This window comes from Sardina pilchardus, chromosome 13, assembly GCF_963854185.1.
Source record: "Sardina pilchardus chromosome 13, fSarPil1.1, whole genome shotgun sequence".
Classification (NCBI taxonomy): domain Eukaryota; kingdom Metazoa; phylum Chordata; class Actinopteri; order Clupeiformes; family Clupeidae; genus Sardina; species Sardina pilchardus.
Window position 1 is genome coordinate 7,431,691 of NC_085006.1, and position 24,608 is coordinate 7,456,298.

At 44.9% G+C, this 24,608-nt stretch overlaps 1 protein-coding gene across 6 annotated transcripts; it reads right to left on the bottom strand.

Moving 5' to 3' along the window:
- Positions 1–510: 510 nt before the first annotated feature.
- usp2a (ubiquitin specific peptidase 2a) lies at positions 511–23,851 on the bottom strand. 6 transcript variants are annotated; one of them, XM_062552826.1, is made up of 14 exons: positions 23,670–23,851; positions 21,597–21,691; positions 17,450–18,234; positions 7,766–7,816; positions 7,127–7,250; positions 6,886–6,997; positions 6,430–6,540; positions 6,121–6,185; positions 5,910–6,013; positions 5,525–5,602; positions 5,033–5,111; positions 4,725–4,832; positions 4,489–4,609; positions 511–2,038 (listed from the first exon to the last, which is right to left on the bottom strand). In XM_062552826.1, the coding sequence occupies exons 3-14, from the start codon at positions 18,188–18,190 to the stop codon at positions 1,954–1,956; spliced, it is 1,779 nt and encodes a 592-aa protein (XP_062408810.1). In that variant the 5' UTR covers positions 18,191–18,234; positions 21,597–21,691; positions 23,670–23,851; the 3' UTR covers positions 511–1,953. The 6 variants fall into 6 exon arrangements, with proteins under 6 accessions (XP_062408810.1, XP_062408807.1, XP_062408809.1 ...); XM_062552823.1 differs by having other exon boundaries at positions 5,525–5,605; XM_062552825.1 differs by lacking the exon at positions 23,670–23,851 and adding an exon at positions 23,163–23,389 and having other exon boundaries at positions 5,525–5,605.
- Between the last annotated feature and the right edge of the window lie 757 nt (positions 23,852–24,608).

The following is a 24,608-nucleotide window of genomic DNA, read 5'->3' on the forward strand; positions in this document are numbered from 1 at the left end:
AAGAGACATATGAACTGAGTTAACCATCTACCAACTCGATTCCAGAGAAACTGAGGCAGCAGTAAACAAGGTATGTGGGCGGGGAGGAACCTTGGACTTCATAGACATTGGAGGAATCTAGTATGCTTTACATCACTAAATAAACTTCAAGAATACTGATTTCTGTTAGAGCTTTCAACAGTAAACACCTGATATAAAACTAATGCTGATATTACAATCTATTAAGAGGGGTCTAAAGGCATATCTGTTCAGCATGCACATACGGTAGTTAATTAAGTGTTTTTTTTTATGAGTTATGATTTTTACATTATACTATAGTATTTGTTTATTATCATTTGGCTAATTGATTGCATATACATTGTTTATTATTGCTGCTCTCCTTAATGTAGTCTTTCCAACTTTTTAAAACTGTTTCCATATATGACCATAATCCTAACAAAGCTATATCACAGTCAGAGATGTTCCATGCTGCAGGTCTGATGTTTTATGACGGAGACAGAGATGTTTATTTATATGTATAATTTTTATTAATGTTTTTGACTGCAACTGTTAAAAAGTGTGACTTATATCACATCAGCTGTAAGCATAAATACCCTTTCTTTTTAAAACCATTTAAATTAACTGAAAACAGTACGGGGTCATTTTCAGCACCACTGTATAGTACATTCTCTATATTGCATCATATATAAAAATATACAGATAGTGTTTTTTTTCTCCAAACATTCTATCCATGTTGTTCAATGGCATGAAATCAAGGACAACCCAGTCCATACTGTCAAGACTATTATTATTACGGATATTATTATTGTTTGGAAATGGATTGTCCTTTCATTCACAGCATTTCAGAAAGATCAGTAGCAGCCACACTGACAAGGAAAAGAAGAAGAAAAATAAAGGAAGGGGAAAAAAAAACACTTTACAAGGTGTCCTCCAAGCATCCACCTGACTCTGTACCATGTGACCTGTTCCCTCTTGCCCTCAAGAGAGAGTATATGGAGGAGAGGTGGGCAAAGTAGGAGCAAAAAAAAAGAAAAGAAAGGGAGTGGTGGGTAATGGGTATTCTGGACAATATGCACATGTACAAGTGTCCATAAGAAGAGCAGATGTGGTAGTGAGGAGGAAAGGTGGATAAATACAGGAGTGTATACAAGAGAAAAACTGTCAGTCGTTTCATAACACCCGGAGAGAAGTCTGTTGCTTAGAGGGCGCAATCTTTCCCTACTTCCATTAAGGAGCTTGGTAACAGTTCCATCTTCCAGGAAGGGAGGTGGGTGGGGTGGGGTGGGTTACAAACACTTTAAAAAAAATCAACAACAAAAACAAAAGATCCAAAAACAAAAAAAAAGTGATAAAATAAAACTTCAAAAGTGAAACAAGTCTTTAATATTGAGGCGATCTTGAACAAGAAGAAGGCGCAGTCGGGATGAGAGTTCTGTTGCAGTGCATAGAGGGGGGACTCTGAGAAGGAGCCTCCAGGAGGTTTACTGCCTGAAGATGACCCCGTGTGCTACCCTCACACTCATACACACACACACACACACACACACACATTCACATACACACTCCCTCACCGTCTCCAACACACACACACAAATTCAACAGGCCACCAACAGCCTCCTCTGGTTACGCTGCTCCCAAAAAAGCTGGGAGAAAGAGCAGGAGATCGAGAGAGGGGAGTAGATGCAGGTTCTTTTTATTCCTCAAGGTAGCCAGCAGAGGGAGCTCCAGCCTTCTCTGCAGGGGGTGGAAATAGCCTCTTGAGAGTGAGTGTGTGTGTGTGTGTGTGTGTGTGTGTGTGTGTGCGCGTGTGCTTCTACACGTGATCTTGTGTGTCTGTTTCTGCTGTGTGTGTGATTCCATGTGTGTGTGTGTGTGTGTGTGTGGTGTGCCCCAAGGGGCCAGGGTCCTGTGCTCCCGTTTCTGCTGCCGTCTCGGCCCCTCCCGTGAGCCCCTTTAGATGCGAGAGGACGAGGCCAGCTCGTAGAACAGCACGTAGCCATCACTGCTGCGTACTTGGCTGGAGGACATTGGCGTTACCCTACAAGAGAACAAATAGAGAGAGAGGGAGAGAGAGAGAGAGAGAGAGAGAGAGAGAGAGAGAGAGAGAAAGTGATATAGAAACAAAAACAGACCAGAGAACAGAGTAAGTAAATACATCTCAGATAATGTCAACAAAATCACCGGCAGCACTGGCAGCCTATTGTCATCATACTAAAACAGAGGGACTTAGAAAGTAATGCCTTCTAGCAACAACCTTTAGTCATCTTTAAAACTGTTCTTGTTCCAAAAGAAAAGTGGATGGGTTGGGACAATCACAGTTAAGCAGAAATATGTGTAGGATGTTGGACTGCGATCTCAATCTAAATCTCCCTGGACTATGTCCTAGCACATCCAACCAGGAGCCCTGAAGCACAGCAAGCCCAGCACATCATGAGGCGCAATTGGCTTGACGTGAATGGGCACTGTGGAGCGTCGGTGGGCGGCACAGATGGCCAAGAGAATGGTGGAGGCTTTGGGGAGGTGGCGAGTGGGAGAGAGGTGAGAGCAGCAGCAGTTGCAGAGAGAGAAAGAATCAAGAGAAAAGAGAAGAAAGAGAGAGAGAGAGAGAGGGAGAGAGAGAGAGAGAGGAAAGAAAGAGAGAGAGGCAACACACTTTAAAGAACAATACTGACATGGGGTAACATGGCATAAGCTGCCATGGGATCTGGGAAACGAGCACTTTTAAGAATCCGTTTAAACCCTCTCTGGCACATCCGACAGGTCAAAACGCGTTAACGTCATAGGTTGCCACTATCCGATTCTCAGTTAAATCAATTATTCATTTGAGGTTATTCCTTATTCGTTGATGTCACAACGCAGTGACATGGGAACAGTGTGTGAGATAGCAGACACGTTCCAGTGAGCAAAAGCCCGAGGAGCTCTTAAGTGTGCCTACAGTATAGTACATGCAAGCACACAGAGGAACATGCAGAGTGGATAAAGGGCACGGAGAGTGCTCTGCTACTTAAATTAAGAAAGTCTATTTTTGGCATTGCGTATAAATAAAAGAGATACTGTGCCTATTGTAACCTCACAGGCTACGTATGTCTGCAGGTGAAAGGTCATTTGAAACATTTTTGCAAACCATCTTCTCAAGGAGGATATTCTGATGGCGAGGACACAGTGCCTCAGTCACATTTGCGGAATGGCATGCACTGTGTGTGTGTGTGTGTGTGTGTGTGTGTGTGTGTGTTTAGACTGGAAACATCTCTGAAGTGGCACGGGTGCAGAGCTGCTACTATCTATAAAGTTTGCCTTTGATAATGGTCATAAATACACAAGGAACATTAATGGGCTGAAATGAAGACCAGACCAGTGGTTTCCAGAAATCATTTTGTTTACCTTCAGTTGCCATAGAGAGAGAGCGAGAGAGGGAGAGGGAGAGGGAGCTCAGAAAAACAGTTCTTCACCTAATGTTCTGTTAACTTCTGTTAACATCTGTTAACTGTTATCAACAGAATGTAATAACCTATTTGCAGGCTTTGCCACTTTACAGCACACATGTAGCCTCCACATTCCCCTTTTAAACACAAATGACGATGGTAGACCATGAGATGGTCTCTTCTGCAGAGGACCACTCGCGTCAAGTGGAAAAACATAGCCACCCAATCCATTTAGTAGGGATGTGTTTATCACATGTTCAAGCCTTGCCCGAGACAGAGGCAGTGTGGCTGCTTTAACTGGTTACAATGGGTGCAGAAATGAACACCAACACACAACAGAGCCAATCCGTGACATGACGTGTATGCAGTGTTCAAGCTGTAATGCATTACTGCGAAATTCGTTAAACGGTTATTAACTACTACTTCAGGAAACACTTCAAAGAAGTTTGCATTTGTCCTGGGGCGTGTGTTTAACAAGGAAATTATTCTAAAAAGAAATTGATAGAGTGCATCAGAATTGGCCATGAGTAATATATTAATACAAAGCTAATATTAGGTACAAACACAAAGGCGAGCCTTTTGTGAGCATGAGTATTCCAGTTTAATCATTCTCAGGGGAGACCTGATTAGGGTTGGGTATCGAGAATCGAGAATCGATGGGAACCGGGACTAGCTTTCCAATTCTCCCGGAATCGTTCAAAAGTTTAAATTTCAATTCCTATTATCGATTCCCAGTCCGCGAATCGGAAGAAGAAGCTGCTAAACACCAACGAAGAAGGTGTTTGCATAACCGAGCTGAGGCAACAAGAAGACGATTTATATTGTAGTTGAAAACAGCCCTGTGAGAAATTTATAGTAAATGTCATTCAGAAAGACCGTTGGTTAGCTAGCTCATTTAAAATATCCAAACTTTTTTGACCCTGCCTTTTACAAGAATCGGAATCGAGAATCGTTAGGAACCGGAATCGAAACAAGGAATCGGAATCGGAATCGGAATCGTTCAAATTCAAACGATACCCAACCCTAGACCTGATGCAGGTAGAGCTACAGAGGTTGAGGTTTTTACCTGGAGTCGTTGAATGTGTACCACTCTCCTGACGTGGGGTTGCGACAGTAGGCTGTGTAGTGGCCTCCCATGGTGGTGCCTGAATGATTAGACACTGCATACAGGTTGTAGACTGCATCAACTGAGGACAAGAGACCACAGAGGGAGATGAGTTAGAAATAGGAACGATAACAATGACACAATAACAATAACAGTAAGGCTTTTTTTAAAGTCCATTATCTGGAGATAAAACTCACCACTGCTTCCAGAGGCAAACTCTCTAAGGTCCAGGTCCTTCAGTGGGAAGTTTACAAATGTGGATAGTTTGCTGGTTCTGACCCTGGCTTCAGAAAAACGCTTCAGATCTGGAGGAGGCAAACCAGTCAAGGCAAACATACATCTACAACAGAATATCCTGCAGCAAACCAGGAGACAAGCTCCATTGCTCCACACATATTATACCACTATAACTACTTACAATGTAGTCAATGATAAAAATGAAGTCATATGTTGAGAAAGTATAAACAGCACATTTAGTTATTTATTCATATGCAAAAAAGGATACGTAACACTAATATTTTAGGAAACTTCTGTACAGTGAACTTCTTTGTGCATCTTCTTCTGGCCTTACACCTGTAGCAGGTCTAGAAATTCAAACAAGATAAAAGGAAACAAGTGAATTAGCCTGGTCCAGTTAAGCTCAACAGAACACTGACAAAACACTCCATTCCAGTAGAGTGATTTGAACGAACAAACTATACTCCATGAGTGATAGCACTGGCGTTGTATGCCACCCTTTCATTTACAGAGCTAAAGTAAGTGTAAAGTAAGCGTTGCTAGGCAACACACAATACTTGCGTTGGTATCTTAGAAGTGGGCGGAGAGCAAATAAAATCAAAATCTCAAATGACCATTTTCAAATCGCCTTGTTGAGAATACAACTAATAAGTAAGATAAGAGTATTTCCTCCTGTGCATTATTACTTTAACAGTGTACAGTACCCGTATGACGGAATGTAGAGTTACTGTAACAGAACAAGCGGAAAGGGCAGACTTACAGGCTTCTCATCTCCGTCCAACACGTCTTCTTTTGTGAAGAGCCTCATGCAGTCCATCAGACTCACCTCTCCATAGCCCTTCTGGACAGAATCACAGGTACATAGACACACATAAAACACACACACACACACACACAGGCATACAAGCAACATACAGGTACGCAAACATACACATGAACAAACATAAAGCCCACATATAAACACAGCCACAGGAGAGAATCCGATTCAGTTTTTTCTTTTCCCTTTTTCAAGACTTTGATATTGAAGTCACAATACTTGCAGCATGTGAGTCCTTGGTGGTGGTGGTGGTAGTGTGTGTGTGTGTGTGTGTGTGTGTGTGTGTGTGTGTGTGTGTGTGTGTGTGTGTGTGAGCAAATGCACTGACCTTGGCGATGGGTAAGGAGAGGTCCCAGAAAGGGTCGAACACCGTGGAACAGTAGCCGCACTCAGTGCATGTCAATGAGCTCTTCAGCTGGCCGACAAACAAATCTGCCAAGCAAATGCATACCTCCTTAGAATCATTACACACCCAAAGCAGAGACCTCTGGGCAGGAGCAGACCCCGGAGGGTAGAGAGGAGAAATAACAGCTACTTACCTACGATTTTGCTGTCCTCTCGCTCAAGGTACTTGCTCCACATCTTCTTCCCTTTCTCTTGATCACTGTCAAGGAGGAGAGCACGGGGGAACGTCAAGGGACTCACAAGCACAATTAGATGGATAGCCGCACAATCTCTCTCTCTCTCTTTCTCACACACACACACACACACACACACACGTGCCACCCCAAAGCTCAGTGGCTGTCTTGTGACCTGGGCCACAGTAAACATTGACTTGGCCAGAGCTCAGGACAAAGACTGGGCAGGTTAGTGAGCAGAGATGGAGGCGGGGGAGCAGGGACACTCACGGCAAATGGTCAAAGTCCTCCGTGCTGCCCCGCGGCCGCACCGTCACCCTGTTCACCTCGTTGTGCAGTCCGTCCAGCAAGAAGCGGAGGAACTCCTGGGCATCCTGCTGACTAAGAGCGGACAAACACAAAACAATATTAGCATTCCAGGGCACATCTTTCACAAACAACATTAACTTTTTGAAGGACAGGGGGGATTGTAAATCTCATTAAATTGGTCTAGTGAACACTGGCCTGACTCTTTGGTAATTGGTGTTGGCAATTGTCAAACAATAGCCGAGGGCTTCTAACATATACTGCATAGAGATTGAATCGGTAACTCAAAATCTAATGTAGGTAAGAATACTGTATCTCACAATCAATTCTCATTGGGTCTTCAGACTGTGTAATTGTATTCTGAAAAAGCAGATCTATACAAATAATAACACTATGGTCAAGAAGCATCAGTCAACTTACTTATAGCCCACAAATCGGGGCGCGTATCTCTGAATCTGAGTTTTAAACTCAGACGGGCTGACCGCCTCGCTACCTGAGGACGTCCACAGAGTCTGGATGAGCTTGGCAAATTCTGGGAGAGACAGAAGACATGACAACAGTCAGAGACCGCCAACGCACACTCACAGAAAGGGACACGTGAATAGTTTTGTGTGTGTATTCAGGGCGTCGCGGGAGCCGAGTGTGTGTCGACTCGACTCACCCTCCATGAGAGCAGTGTTTGTGCGGTTGTTGTTGTTGAGGTCTCTGCGGTGGGAGTTGTGCAGACAGTAGTCACGCAGGCTCTGAGTGTTGCTAAGACACTGAAGGATGGAGTTCATAAAGCACTGTGGAGAGAGATGGGAAGACAAGGTGAGAGTGACCAACCAGAGGCCATGGCTAAAAGGCCTGAGCAACCTGCTAATAGCTCTGCCTCTTTATCAATAAACAGAGTTCTGTATCAATACAACAACAGGAGCTTGGGCCTGGAGTGAAATAAACTGGGCGCTCTTGACTCGGTAACTGAGTAATGATTTATTTTTGGATCCTCCTCAGCCTGTTGCCTGGCAAAGCCATCCCCAGCTAAACACATCCTGGGGTGGGAGATCGCATGACAAATCATCTTTGCATATGAAAATAGCTGATGGAATGTGTAAGCGATAGCACAACACTCGACTGCTGCTGATTTTGCTAACAGTCTGAGAAAGTGTGATTCAAGGTATGGTTAGTGCACTTGCTGCAGTATGGAAGAAGGTGCAAGTAGCCTACAACTAAACAACTAAAGGCTCCTGCTACTACAGAAGACATACTTTTCTGTATCTGGACGGGATAGTGAATGAAGATCATAAATGTCTCTACTTACTGTATTCCCCAGATTCCGAAGCCCTACAAGGCCTTGGGCACTCTTGGAGTTCTGGTGTGGAATAAAAGACAAAATACAAGCGTTAGTTCTGGCCAAAAGGCATCTATCCATGACTAAAAAATCTCTCATATCAACTATTTATTTCATATACACATTTCACATAGATTTGATCACAAAACACAGAACATATTCATTCTATGAAGTGTGCTCTTTTGATAACAATAATATGCAATAATAAGCATCAGTCATACAGTCATTCATATTATGCATCATAGTCTGATGAGTCAGCAGGTTCATCCAGAGCTATGTCTCTATGACTCATTTGTTTATTTTTAACATATGTACCAAATTTAGAAAACAGCATTTTATGGACCAAACCCATTTCCACTGTTGACCACATTGACACTACAGGGTCATACAAGGTTCATTATCCCTCTTTGGGCAAACATGAGAGACAGGGTAGGCTGAGTCAGTGCTTGAACTCATGGTCAAAATGACGACAAACATGTGTAACTCCAGAAACTGTAATGTACCTACACAAACTCCAATGTGAGCTGTAATTAAGCCTACGTAATTTTGGGCCTCCAGTTTAGCCTACTTCAGAATTACACAAATTCAAACTCAGACTTTTAGACTACTGGAGAATTAGGCTACCAGCTGACCATTCTGCTGCCAGGCTCTGCAACCTTACAAATGCTGTGAAATGGTTCCTGGGAGAGTGGCACACAGCGCTCGGACAGACGAGCCGGTCACCTGACACTGTGTTGTTTTTCTGGGGTAATGTGCCGCCGCGTGCTGGAGAGAGGAAAGGCGATCCTGTTCTCCGCCGGTACTCAATCTGACAATGAGGTGACCCGGGCGCTCCGCAGTGGCCCTCACCTGGCTGCTGAGTGCACCCCGGGCGGGAGCAGCGAGGACAGGGACAACTGGGTCCTCAGGGGGAGACGGAGCGCTGCGGTGATGGGTGGCCCCTTTCTAGCTTATCTAGTTATGTGAACAAAGCTGGGAATAGCTGTGGCATTTCGCATTCTACAAAAAATACCCACCATCTGTCCTTATCCACCAGAAACTAGTTTAATTAACAGTGGATTACCTAAAGCCGTCTCTCTCTCTCTCTCTCTCTGCATTCCATGGTCAAAATGAACAAAATGGGCTGAAAGCTGGTGGCGTACGGAACGGTCAGTGCTTGTCACTCAAGTCCCCTCGTAAATCTGAGCCCATGCGTCCGTGTGATGAGGAGGCTCTGTGTCATACAGAGCCTCTTGTCAGGAGGGCCTGCTTGTCATCTCCTGGGATTTCAAAAACAGGATGGCCGTCAGAATCGGCGGCACTCTGCTGAGTAATATCATCAGCGCCCAAAATAGCAGCCCCTCCGCTGGCACCAGCCACCCGCTCATTGGCTGAGATGACGGCCTCACGCACGTCACGGATGCCACAGCGGCGACGAGAAAAGACACCCAGCCAGTGCTGTCAGCTTCCAGCAGCCAGCTCCATTTCTGTGAGCCGCCCCCACCAACCCCCCCCTTGCCCAAACCAAATCAACACGTTCGCACTCCGAAACAAGCGCAGGGCCTATTCCAAGAATGAGACAAGGTCGTTAGAACATTGTAACGGCGGAGGCCCGCACAAAGCACACTTCCATACGCATGGCAAGCAGTAAACACGATCATGTGATGATGACTGTGATGTCTTTAAGGGCTGTTCGCAGAACTGGAGCGAGGGGCGCAGCCCGTGGAGAGGCTGTTCCAGGCGTTCATGGGCAAGCAGCTTGTGGAGTCTGCTAATGAGTGTGTGACTGACAAGCTACAACAAGCTTCGGGGCGGGTAGAGTTGGGCCAAACTGTTAATTACAACAGAACACCATGTCAGCTGGGTTGCAGTGCTTGTTTGTGATGTCTCAAGACTACAGTCTGATAAAATCCCCTGTGCACTCTACACCCATGGCTTTGTGTTATGAATTAGGCCGACAAACAGCTGAGATGCATTAACACACCAAGCCACACCAAATGTTTAAGCCCTAGTTTTACATAATGATAATCTATTTTTCTACCAACTCATTTACCACACTGTTATAACACAATCTATTCCTATTGAGAAACAAATGGCAAGGGTGAAATAACCACATCACGATAGAGTGCTTCATACAGTAAGCTCAAAGAAACATTGTCAGAGAAGAGTACTTGTGGATAAATAAGTAATTGTATGATTATGAGTTCACAGTGATGCTTACAAGACTTGATATTTTAATGGCTTCTGAGCAAAAGTATGACTATCGCGCTGACTGCAGAACCGAGGGGGAAAACGCAAAGCTATGGAGTACTTTTAAGCACTTCCGAGAGAACATTTACTTTGCATTTAGGAGGTGTAGAGGCTGTGTAAATAATGAAAGACAATGCCTATACCTAGGGCTTTCTGTGGAGACTTAATTAGAGCAGTAGCACGGCGGCTCTGTAATCCTCCTGCCTCACTCTCTCTCTCCTTCTCTCCCTCTCGCTCCTCGTCGCCGGAAGTGGGTCACAGTGTATGAGTCCCCGGCGGGAGTAGGTGAGCAGGGACTAATCCTGCTTTTATAACGTGCTCCCTGAGAGTAAGATGCGGACGGCGACTCCAGCCTTGATCAAAGGTAGCTGCCGGATTAAGCGCAGCGGCAACAACTGCTGACCCTTCGTATGGGCTAAATACTTTGACCCATTTCATGGAGTACCTTCACTATCCACATTCATGACACTCAAGCAGTGAGTACACCATGGACGGCCTAAACTACATGAATGGTGTTCAGAAAACAGACTGAGCAGTTAAGCCTAACACTAAATAATGATGGAGAGGTTTCATATCAGCCTAGTGCTGGATTGGAGAGACCCTGAAGTAATTACCTGGGGAACATCACATTAACATGAGGAGGATTTGTTTGGACAGAGAGCATCGGGGATGGGGCCTGTCCTTGCACAGGTGCTGAGGAGCCGAGCGAGGACAGAGTTAACCTCCGCCTGCTGTGATGCGCAAGGTGTCCGGCTCCACCTTGCTCCGTGGAATGCCGAATAATAATTAGTTGGCACCGGTCTTGAACGGGTGCCGAAGAACACTCGGTTCTGACCTTCCTCTCTCGCGGCTCGAAAACAACAACTTGAAGCCCAGTGGCGTAGGCTGCGGCCCCCACTGCTCCTGATGCCTCGCCCAGCCTCACATTCGTAGGGGAGCTGTCAAACCATCAACACACCCAGCTGGGGCAGGGCACAGATGCGGAGGTGGAGCAACAGGAGACCAGACAACAAAGTCTCGGAAAACAAGAGACCAATCACCACTGGGCACTGCACTAGGATACATTGCACAATAACATGCCTATTATGTTTGTCCTGATGAGTTGTTATAATCGAATAGGTGTAAAAATTCTCAAGTTATATTTGGATTTGTGCTTCTTTCACAATTATACAGGTAGATAATAGAAATGGCAGAGTGATGTGGCCCCTAGTCATCGAACACCTTCTTCCTTCAGCATGCAAACCATCCACCATGTAGGAGGTGAAGCAGGTGTGCATGTGCATCCGTGTGTGTGTGTGTGTGCTCGTGTGTGTGTGTGTGTGCTTGTGTGTGTGTGTGTGTGTGTGTGTGTGTGTGCTCGTGTGTGGATGCTTGGAGGAAGCAGCACATCTCCAGCCACCATCAGCATTTCCACGGACAGCCTGCTCTCGTTATATAACGCGGAGAGACAGCTGTGCAGCTCTTAGCACAGCGTGCGGCTAATGCCCGCAGCCTTTCATCTCTCCCTCTTCATTATCACAGCCAGCATCAGCTGCTCGAGTGGGCTCTGGGGCACTAAATGAGGACCTATTATAACCCACACACATCAAAACATTTAGGCCTCTATGGCTCCTTAATGACAAAATTGCATGGCTATGTTATATTACCTGAGCTCAAACACTCACAATAGGCATTGACTGTGTTACTAGTTAGCTAATACATCACTGCTGATGATGACCCTACCAATTTTAGACTTTATCCAAACTGTCCACCAGGATTCCTGAGAAGCCATAAACATTAGAACCACAACGCTGTCATGATATTCCAGAGAATGTTTCTGTTTGTTGACATAGTTATATAAAATGCAACGCATGAGTGTGAGGCACAAGTGCGATTACAGGGAGTCAAATTAATTTATTGTTATATAACAGCTAGTGACCTAACAGTGAGCTGATCCTTTACAGCGGCTTAACGGGTGTACTGTGTGCTGATCTCTGCTTCCGAGAGTGTCACCATCAGTGGAAAAGCGGATCGAGGTACTCAACATGTATTTTTCCCATACACGTTTGCAATATTTACCAGAGCAGAATATATAGGCACATTTCGTCCAGTGCGGATATCTTATGTTTACAATGCACTGCTCGTTTAAACTATGCGCCCTCACGAACTAAGGTGAGCCCTTACCTTAGCTTGATTAATGAGAAGCCCCACAAAAGTGGACACTAACACCGAGCCGGAGACGGAGGAGCCCTTTCGCCGCATGTCTTGCTTCAGGAATGGAAAAGCGGTTGCTGGTGGATCCTCAGGAATGGTTACCGTGTATGACTGTCGCATGCTGAGAACCGATGTCGGAGATGTGCGCTCCACGTGAAAATTAAACGCAGGCCAGTTGCTTACGTATTATATGGCACGAACTATCCGTTATTCTCTGGGGCTGTCTCCAAATTTTACAAAATAAACAGACGAGCTTGTATTGCTGCTTTTAAACAGCAACGTTTTAAAAACCGACAAATCATAAAAGGCGACCTTACACATGACAAAAATATTATACTCTCAATGTAAATCAAGTCACGTTTCTTTTTTCTAAATTCTATTTCAACAGCGAAAACTAATGCCGAAACATACAACAAGTTACACTGATAGCTATATTCCCGTTTGACGTGAAGTTCGGCATGCGCATCGTCTCTGAGGCATTCGCGAATCTGACCTTAAATCCAGAAAGACGCAAATCTGGTCATGTCTTTTCACTCCGTTTAGCTCACGCCCACAACAGCTTAGTAAAGACGTCAGGCGCTGCCTCCATGCTTTTCGACGTCACCCACCTCAACATGTTACATGAATCAATCTATCCTTTTTAATGCAGGAATGCACTTAAACTGCATTTGACTTATATGTTCCGTGACAAACATCATGATACAGAGAGGATGCAGAGTGACACACAAAACGACTGTTCCTGGAAAGGGTTTATCCCATGGATAAACTGAATCCACTGCTTTTAGAGGATGATGATGCCTTATAAAAATCATATTATTAAACCCAATAAAATGCCTATTAATGTTCATTCCTTAACATATTTCTGTCAGTTATTCTGGAGAAGTTCATTCCATTGTATTCACAATTTCACATGTATCTAGTACAGTACAAAAATAGCCCTGAACTGAGAGGTTTGATAATTTAAGACTCTTGTGTACCGGTGAGAGTGATGAAAACTGGGCCAGTGTGTCTAATCTGGTCCAGTGTGGCTGTAGCCTTCAGGTATGCTAAGCAGCTCTTTTCACGGCAACAATACACTGCACAGGGTTGGAAAGTGCCTTCAGTGTAACTTAGTGATTGAGACGTGATTATAAACCAGAGAGGGTGGGGGGACGCGGCACACACAATGCACTTCACCTGTGTTTGGCCACACGATTCTGACCCAATTCATGGAGCAGCCGCATATAACCACAAGGTGAGCTGAGGCAACTAGAATGTTCCAACTAGGCGATGTTTTCAGGAAGCAGGGACCGCCAAGTCAAATATTTCTCAACATGAAGGCAGTGGGCTGGATGGTCACTCAGCCAGCTTCTCTTTGATTAAGGATTCAACACCTGAGAATGCTGTGTGTAATTATGTCAGCTATACCTGTCTACCTACCTACCTCTTTAGTAACCCACAACAATGCCCATCTTGGTCACTGGGTCAAATCACGAAGTAACTGATATCGCACAAAGTGATTGTTGTCTGACACCATTGAATTGTTGCCTGACACTGACATTGTCTCCACTTCTAAAATTCATTCAGGTTATTCGGTTATTGTATCAGTGGAAGAACTACGAGTATATCTTCAAATGAATTGCTCTGCCCATCATGGGAAATTCATATTCAATAGGGCAAGAAATGTAATCCTTCGCCCGGTGTGTATAACTAAAATTAAAGACAAAGTATTCTTATTGTCTTCCAGACTGCATTTGGACAGGCTATTGCATTTGAGCCAGTTGAAGCTCAGCTCTGCTCATAATTTTTAATCTGTGTAGTTACACTGCTACATTGGGAAAAGTCTTTAATGATGTTCTTTAATGACATCTTCTAATTTTGAAAGTGCCCACGACAACAAACAAGACTGCTGAATGAGATACTAATTTTGTTCCATTTGTGAAGAATGCTAAGAATAAGGAGGCTAACTTTAGCTTCATACTGCATGGAGTACACATAAGCCAGCTTCCCAAATACAGAACTCAGTTGGCCTGATTGGAAAAGTTGATTTGTTTACCAGCCTGCTTGCCTTTTGCTCCTACCTTTGATTGCCAAAGAATCTGTTTTCAAGTGGTCAAAATGGCTGATGCAAAACAGCAGCTCATATCTGAAATCCTTCTCTAACTATTGACATTTCTGTTTACCAGGCTTCAAACAGCATTTTTACCTCTGAAAACAGGACCATGCAAGCCAGCAAAGTACTACACTGCTGTGCCATAAAAACATCAGCAGTCAGCTGTGCTCTGTCACCAGACCATGATGAGTGATCCTCATGCTGGTAGACAGTCAGAGGGACAGGCTTCAGTCATGGACCCCTCATAAGGAGGCCTCTCCTCTTATGGGAAAGCACGTCTCCAGCGCAGGGCTGGCCGCTGCGCCCCGGGTTGGCTGCACGAGGCCTGTGGGACAGAGAGGAACCGCTGAGGTGTAAATGAGAGAGCAGCGTGTTCCTGCCGGTCTTATGACCCCGGCCTGTGTACACAACAAACGGCTCAGGAACAGATTCCATCACCACCCAGTACATGTGCATCTGGGTGTTGTTTGTGTGTGTGTGTGTGTGTGTGTGTGTGTGTGAGAGTGTGTGTGAGAGTGTGTGTGCCTGTGTGTGTGTGTGTGTGTGTGTGTGTGTGTGTGTGTGTGTGTGTGTGTGTGTGTGTGTGCTCTTCAGTGAGAGGGAGAAAGTGACTGTCTATGTGGAAGAGCCTGAGCTGGAGTGAAGGAAGAACATGGTGAGCCTGGGGGTGGAAAAGTACAGAGCAATGCACTCAAATCAAAGAGAAGACAGCGGAGAGCGCAGAGAGAGGGGTGCGGGGAACAGATGCTTTCTGTAGCAATTGATCATAAGGCCTCTGATGTGGCAAATGTTTAACTTCCCATCAGGTCAAAGCCTGCTGCACATTACCCTGACAGAAGCAGATCACCTGAACCTTTGGCATGGTGCTAGAACAGCTATCAAAAAACTATTGATTACCATGTATTTGTAGTCTCAAAATCGATTCACATCAAGCTTTTATAACTTCAAATGAAACATTTCTATTTTGAGACACCTACAACACCTGTGAAAGTGTTTGAAAACAAAACACACTGTTTTGAGATTCTAAATGATAAAATACCTGAATTTGCCACAAGAACCTAAACAACCGCGCAGATACAAGGACACAACATGCTGTTCCACACCGGACATTCCTGAGGCTGATACAAGGGCTGCCATTCAGCCGGTGTCCTACAGCCAAAAGCATAAAACGTCTGGGCAGGATAGAATGTTCTGTCATCATGTTACAATTTAAGTGCCAACATCAAAGAGTGCGTTGGTTTCCATGCCAACGGGAGCCGGGTTGCCCAGTACTGAGGGCTTTTTTTTTACGCAGGCCCAGTTCAGGCTGGGAGGAGATGAACGCCACCTCTCTCCACACAAATTACATTTTCACACATTTTTCACATTACCGTTCCTTCAGTGTGTAAATGTTGTGATAGTATCATATTAAGTTTAATAGGGAGTCACTTTACCATGTAGGAGAACAGAAACATCCTGAGAGGCAATGATCCTGAACATGAGGAGAACAAGGCACATGAACACACACACACACACACACACACACACACACACACACACACACACACACACACACACAAAAACACTTTGCTCTGGATGAAAAAAACTCCATGAGAACAGCACCAGCCAATTCAATAAGCAATGAAATGACACCATTTCAGCCAGACATGGTGGCTGGGAGAATTATTATTGCTGAGAAACTGTGTTAATGCGGTTATGCTGACCGAGCCCGAGGCACTGCCAACAGTCACTGATCATCAGTCTGGGCAAAGACCCACTTGAGCTGTTTTGGGCTGTTGTGGCAATGTTTTGGAACTCCCAAATAAGACGACCAGTGGCTCGTAATGATCCAGCGTGCCCAGAATAACAACGCCCTCCGCAGCACAACACTCCATGGCTCGACTCCCCTCGCCGTTCAGCTCAGTGCACAAATCTGGTGCCTGATCAAGTTACATTCTGCTCCACGTCAGTCACCTCAGCCCAATTAATAGGGGAGCTAGCAGAGGCGAGAGGGCCAAAAATCATTTCTGCTCTCACGACACAGCTTTTGACAGTCTGACCAGATTTCCTAATTCTACAGAGTCATGCTGAGTGCACCTACCTGGTATTCTACAAGAAGAATAAAAGAAAGAAGAACGAGAACAAGAGCAAGAACTAGAAAACATAGAGTGCATGTGTGCACAATAGCAGCGTCTCGGCCATGAAACACACTTGGCTGTCTGCGCAGGCCACTCACATGCTGCCCAGCATGGAGGATGAACAGAAACCTCCTGTCAATCAATGTTCCTTCCAGCCTCATATTTAAGTGGATGGCTAGACAGCTATTAAATTAAACAAATGTCACAAAATGTCACTTGGCCTCCTGATGGTGCCTTTTAATCTATCACTAACTCTCAGCAGTAGCACCCTGTATACCATGAGTCCATTCGCTCTGTGAACAAGAAATAACGTCAACCAACCCAGTCTCAGTTTGCCTATTATTAGTACCAACAGAGTTAAGTCGCCAATATTCACCTGACACCATCATCTTAGACCATCTTAGACCATCTTGCACATCTCATGAGCCAGTTAAATCAACTACAGACTATGACATGGACACTGCGATTGAATACACAAGCATCACAAAAACAATTGAGACTGGATAACATTCACATTTTAGGCTTGTTTTTTGATCATTTTGATTTATTAATTTTTTTTGTTTGTGTTTGGCTTGCTCTACTTCAATTAGCTGCAGCTAAGGCAAACTAATGTCCAATGTTGATACAGATTTTCTTGTATCTTGTTGGCTGTGCTTTTCAATTCCACAAGGTTTATGGGACTGCTGGATAACGGATATCGATGAAGTTATCATACATCGGCCCACCCTGTAGGACAGCTCTGATAACAGCACACTACCACTCCTCTACTGTTGACATACGTGCGTGTGTTAAGGCTTGAACAGCAGGTGCTGTGCCAGTAGTCAGTTTGCTATTTTTTCCTCTTATCATTATGATAGAAGGTCAGCTGATATCAAGACACTCACTGAGAGGAAAAACACACCCACCACGGAGGCACAACCTGTGCCCACTGGTCCATAGCGCCCTCTAAAGGTCACAACAGAGACCTGCAGCCACCATCCATTCCTCATAGCAAAAAAAAAAAAACAAGCAGATTTGTCTTACCGTGGAGTCACGGGATGGAGAGCTGGAGCGGCCACTGGAGCTCCTCTCCCAGGAGGCGGTGAAGCGGCCACTGCTGCCCTTAAGGCCGCTGCTGCTGCTGCTACTGATGGCATCCTGCGTGGAACTGCGCGACAGCCCGTAGCTGGAGCGGGCGCTGGTGCTGCTGGTGCCGTAGGAGTCGGCCACCTCGCTGGCCCGGCTGCGGTAGGCGTGCCTCAGGCTGCTGCTGCTGGACGAGGACTCGCTCAGGCCCAGCAGGGAGAGGTCGCGCGACAGGTCGCTCTGGCTCACCGACCGGCGCCGGCTGAGCGAGATGCCCGAGGACGAGGAGGAGGCGGCGGCGGACGAGGCGCTGGCCACAGGCGGCGAGGTGGAGAGGTAGCTGGACTGCGTGGGGGACGAGTAGCTGTAGCTGGAGTAGCCGGCGCCGCCGCTCAGGCCCGAGCTGCCATAGGTCTTGACGGGCGTGCGGCTAAGGCTCTCGCTGCGGCGGCTCCCCAGCAGGTCGGTGCGCGGGATCGGCCGGCCCCTGTCGGGCTCGGACGAGGTGCTGTAGTTGCGCGTGCGGCTGGAGCTCAGGTAGCTGGACGAGCTGTAGCCGGACGAGGAGCTCTTGTACGGCAGCTTGTCTCGCTCGCTGTACGAGCTCAGGCTGGGCATCAGGGAGGAGCCATATGAGCTGTAGTGGCTGGTATAGGAGGTGCCAGCATAGCGCTTAGCCGTGGAGGACACGCGAGACATGCTGGGGACTCAGCCACTGGCCTCGCAGTAGCAGACTGCATCGACTGCAACAGAGAAATCAACAACAACCACAAGCTGTTAGATGAGCCTTTGCAACAGATGGCAGCTTTGCCAATTTACACATGTTAAAAACTGGATACAATCCAAAATTATTCCAAATCCACCAAAATATTTATAGGCCTGGCCTGGCGATTCTTATACCCATATAACATTTATACCAATGTAGTAAGTTAACCAATGTAATATTGGTCTAGACAAGAGGGAGCATTCATGCTTCTGAAACAAAATAATAATATGCCTCAAATCTTCATTATATCTGTCAATATTTATACTACAACTGTCCATTTAGACTGTTTTATCCCTGCTCTGCAGGCCAGCTGTGGCACTGCAACACAACTGTGGTAACAGTGGCACAGCATAGCTCCTGCTATTTATCTGGCAGCAAGAGTCCCCGCAGAGGAACTGGATGTTAAGGTGGCACAGCCTGTTCTTGCAGAGAGACAGGGTCTTGTTCACAAGGCAGTGCAGCATCTGAATAAATAAAAGTATCTGGTGTTGTTGATCCGTGTTGGGTTCAGCTGAAAGGCTCCTATTTCTTTAATCTCTCTCTCTCTTACTCACTCACTTCCCCTCCCTCATTCTCTCCCTCTCCCACTCTCTCTCTCTCTCTCTCTCTCTCTCAAACTCTCTCCCTCTCCTACTCTCTCTCCCTCTCTCTCTCTCTGCCGTGCCTCATTTCAGACCACAGAGACATCAATAATTCAACACATAGATCTGGAGTAGGCAGCATGCTGGAGGCAGTCCAAAGCACACGGCTCCATTGCGCCGCTGCTGCTCTGGCCCAACGGCAGGCAAGTCTCAGGCCTGGAGCCCCACTAAGAATTCACAGCAAAGCTTTTGCGCGCACGCACACATACGTACACACACACACACACAAACACTCTCAAACCCAACACCATCTTGGATTCTGTCCCAAGTTCGGAGGCAAACAACAGCTTTAAGCACCAATATCAATAGTATCCACAGTATTTAGGGAGCGCTACTTTCACTCATACTGATGCTGTTATGATAGAGCCCTGCTCCCTTAGAAGACCTACGTTCAAGCCATCGCAAACATAGAAATCTGGAGAAGAGACTGCAAGTGAAGTACAGACCACCCTCTTCGAAGTTGATCAACATAGGATAACAAAAACATGGTTCACGTGTTTGCTACTGAGCAGAAGGGAACACTAGTCACAGGATGACTAAAAAGCTTCCCTTGTGAACCAGGGAAGTGTGGTGCATGCTGGCTTGCTTGCTGGCCCACAGAAGCAGAAGGTCAAGTCAGGATAATCTGTCAAAGATCTATTTTTCTTTTGGGGGAAACCAGTCAGCAATCAAATAGCTTCAAGTCTTGCTTAGTCTTGGCACATAAAGAACTGACGCATCAGTTTTGCCAAATGTGATCTCATGTCTAAATGCCAACTACGATCGCAGAACATTCTGAGGGATTCTTCCACTTCAGTGCTTTCCGTACATTAGATTTGAGACGCCGTAGAGACACACAGAGTGAGACAGCAGTCAGTACAGGCATGTTGGCTTGGCCTTGTCAAAGACTCGCGTCCATGCCTGAGTGTGCCTGTTTGCGGCTGCCAAACACTTAAGCGAGGTTGGGAAGAAGCGCAACGCGAGGATGGGGTGCTGCATGTCGGTAGCGCCACAACACTGGTGACAGTGCCCTGAAGACTGTTTGCTCAGCATGAGGTTTCCGTGGAGGCCGTGGAGAGAGGTGAAGCCATGCGGCGGGGGACTGAGAGAACCCTGTGGTCAGCCGAGGCTGACTCAGGCTTGTGGCCGCACCTCTGGCCGCGCTCTAACCAGCACCAGACGTCTGGCGCGGCTCAGACAGAGGGCTTGCTGTCTGTGACAGGCACACACACACACACACACACACACACACACACACACACACACACACACACACACACACACACACAAATGGGGCTCCTGCTCTTGCCACCCTGTGACAAACCTCCGCACGGCACCGTGGCGACTATCACTATAGAGTCCATAAATAAACTCCTTCACCACTTTGGCACTTGACCTGTCTACGCCACAACCTGTTCCGACACCTTCATTTGAGACATCTACTAGTGTCATGATGATAAAAGAACAATCAGGCTGTATGTATAGGCAAAATTAATGTTTCATGCGAAGAGTTGACACTTGCGTAAGAATACTTTGCCCGTTCTGTCTACTGGGCACAATTCTGAATATGTCTTCTGCTTTCCACACCGTGAGTCTTAGGCACAGCACAGCTATATTTACCCTGAAATGTGAGCAGATAAGAGCACAAGGCCTGTGAGGGTTGGGCTGACGCCTAGGCCTCCCACCCTCGCCAGTCTGTCCGTAGCCCTGTTCAAAAAACTTGCTTTAATAACCACGTAGAGCCCCCACATCTAATAACGTAACCATGAGCACATTTTGCTCTAATCCACAGCAACAGGCACAGGGGGTGAGGCAGGAGGCTGGTTCATTTTCAAGACTTTTAAAACCGTTTTGTATCAGTAATAATAATAACAATAATAATAATAATAATAATAATTACATATTTTATCTTATAACACTTTTCAACCAGTTAGCACAAAAAAGAGGGGGGGAAATGGAGTGGACCTGCAATCCTAAGTATCTCTGCTACACTCTTCCTAAGGTGAAAATTCAATTAAAAAATCACTGTAGGGCAGAGATGTTTCACAAGCATTCTACTTCTATCCTCTAAACCAGGGTATTACCGGTATTCATATCATATCAGAGTACAGGCAAATGCCAAAACAACGAATATTGCTTAAGTTCCACTTTCGCAATCCAATAGCAATGTGTAATCAGTACTGTAGTATCCAAACAAGCAATTTCACTTGCGTCACATAATGACATCACCTAACAGAAGTGCTGTATGACAAAGCTAGCCTGAACTGACTGTGTTTCCAGTCCAAAACTGATAGTATGGATGAAAGTGTGCAGCTTACCGAATGTAAACACAGACAGAAAGTAAGCCTGCAACAATTAATCGATTAAACGATTGGTTATCAACTATTAAATGAATAACCTACCATTTCCTGTTCATCGGTTAATCGATTTGGGTCATTTATTAGGGAAAATGCCTCAAACTTTATTGTTTTCAGCTTCTTAAAACCTTAACATTTTCTACTTTACTAACTGCTCTTTGACAGTAACCTTTTAGTGTGTGGACAAAACAAAGCATTTATGGACAAAATCTTGTGACAAAGTTTTCTGAAAAGGCACTGATTAATCAACTAATCGAGAAAATAATCAACAGATTAATTTGGCGATGAAAATCATTGTTATTTGTTATCACATGTTATTTACAGCCATAATAGCAAGTGTGTTGTGTTGACTGCTCAAGTACCTGCTGTAAGTGAAGGCAGCTTCTCAGTCCCAGCAGAGAGCAGAGGGGAGAGGGCAGGTCATTGTAGTGCACTTACATTCAACTAGAGCTCAAACCTTCAGAGAACAAGACACAAAATTAGCATGATGAGCAGTGATGAACAGTCAGACTCACAGACTCTGAGGCAATTTTCACATTCAGGGGTCTTTTTCACAAGACACGAGACAAAGTTCAGCAGGAAAGTTATTATAATATTAAATAGCATTTGGTTCTTTCTCATTTGTCTGTCAATATCCCACATGCCCCTTTGATTGTTGTGCTATAGCCCCTTCTTAATATAAGGCTATCAACAAGGAAGCAATCAACTTGAAATTGTAGCTTAGGCTACAGTACTCTTTCATAACAAAAAAGAAAAGTGGGCCTATGTGTATGGATTGACACAAAAGAGAATTATGATGGTAATTATGATGTAGTTATACACTAGGTTTCAGAAAAAAAAACATACACACATAGGCTATGTTGCCAGATCATTCTAGAATACTTCCAAAACTTTACAAAAAGAGCCTGTCCCTCTAATTAAGAGTGTTTCCTCCAAATCAGTGTACTGTACATCATGAATCACTGCATATCAAAGTCCTAAATTACACATCACAGTATTAAGACTTTCGGAACAGGACACAAGTGGCATCAAAACAGTATGAGTCAGTCACTATGGAAAAATCCTCGGATAAACAATCCATCATGCCACTGTTAATGAACATTTCAACTCGGCTCTGACCACAAGCGCAGATATGCCATATCCTATGTAATCCCTTATTTGGTAAGGCTTGCTACCTATGAAACGGTATACAGTGCAGACAGATGGATGTGCCAGAGCAACAACAAGCAGGTAAAAACGGTACAACTGGCTCACCAGTGTTCTGTATTCTGTGGACAAGCGTGCTGTATGGAGGCTGTGGCCCTACAGTGAGTGGACCAGAGAGGGATTGTATGCGCACAGCCATCCAGAATACCAAAGATCATATTACAAGGCTGGTAAATATAGCAATTGCCTATGACCTCTGTGGGTAACACTACACTCACTGGCATTCCAACCCGCTCTTAAAGGACTAGACAGCATTGAGGCTTTTTATGGGCAGAGCGGTGTGCAGCACTGGCAGTGTCATTTATGTTCAATTTTCAATGGAGCAGTGCGAACTTCCAATGGCATCAATGTAGGATAAACTGTAATGCTACTCTTTTAAAACATATACCTAACTCCCCGTGCATAATCACAAGCTATACCTATTCAAATGGACTGACACGCTTTTAAGCTAACTTTCATTTAGAAACAAACAAACAACAAAACAAAACTCTAGTTGTTAAGTTGCCAGAGTCAGTTTTTACCGTCAACATTACCAATGACATTAAACTTGCGAGTTAAGTTTGGATGAAGGCTTAGCAGCTACTTGGCAGTGACGGTCGAGTTGAAGGAAGACTAACTTGTCAAAACCCAATAAACAAGCATTTAACATGACATACTGTTATATTTTAACTGTATCATCACAATAGCAAAACAGATTAGCGATACTAGCTAACTATACTTACCCAATGTTAGCTAGCTCAGTATTATTTTTTTCATTAGCTGAGCCCGTTATCTATTTCGTAGTCTAGTAGGACCGCAGGTAGAATTTCGCGGTAACATTAGTTATCAGCCGCAATCTTGTGGACATTAGATTAAAACCTTTGCTAACATTACTTTACAACAATGGCGTTTGTTCGTTTGTGGAGTTAGCCGCCTAGGAAACGGTAACTAAAACGTAGGGTGGGAGTACTGCTGAGTTAGATAACTTGCCATCTAATAGAAATTCATGACTGCTGACAGTCAACGGTGGTATGCAAGTGAGAACCAGCACCAGCTAGCTCGCTACAACAAGTCAGAACAATAACGTGTAACAGTGAAAGCTGTCTTGTTTGATTCACAAACAATTCGTTTGTTTCATCCAACTATTCGACAACTTCGGACTTTGGATAAGTTTGGAAAGCGAAATTTCATCCGGAATTTCCACTGTAATTCCAATGATAGCTTCTGTTAGCAGCCGGATAGCAACCTACCCTTCACAGTGAGATGTCATCCTGTTCTCCTCTTGCAGGGAGATGTCACAATCCAACCGATAAACCAAATAATGGTATTTACTATTATGCGAACAGCTTAATTTACTGATAGAAGCTCTATTTACTCGTTTTTGATGTGTTTGCCCTTGTAGTAACCAACGTTACATTCCACACAGTAACTAAATAACGGATCTCTAGCTTTAAATGTGACGTAACTTTGCCAATTCCTTTGGATGATTGGTTTACGCTCGTCTTCTGACGTAATACCATCGCCACCTCCCACACAATCACCTTGGCGACGAAAATAAACACCCCAATTTGATGAAATAAATAACTAGAAGTAGTAAGCAAAGATCGTATAGTTACTAAGATGAATCATAAAGGGGTTTTTCAATGGAACGAAATAGCAGCACTTCCTGCCTCCTAAAGGGGCGTGTTCAGTGACGAAATAATCGGTTTAGAAAGGTGTAGAATTATTTCTCCCATATAAATACCTCCGTTTGCCTCCTAAATGGGAGTGGCAGTTGCGTCACAATGAAACCAGAATTTACCCTCATATGAATCGTCTCGCTTTATAAACCGTCTCTGTAGTAAGTCAGCTGGCAATCAAAAGTTATCATCACATCAGTCAGAAACGAAAGATATATCCAGAAGAATGTGTAGTTTTGGTTTTAACTAAAACTGTAGCTAACCATCACTGTTTTGCTACATTAACGTAATGCAGTCTTTGTATGGCTGAACTACATGTAGGCCTACCTGCAAATATTTCACTTTCACTAGCAACAATGTAGGTGATTGAAATGGTATTTTCCAGCCCATTTTGGACCACTACCCTGTGCAACAGCCTACAAATGACCGATTTCTGTCCTTATGAGCTAACGTCATCTAGTGGTAGCTCATCGTCTGACAGAACTAGTCTAACGTTGGTGTTCATAAAAT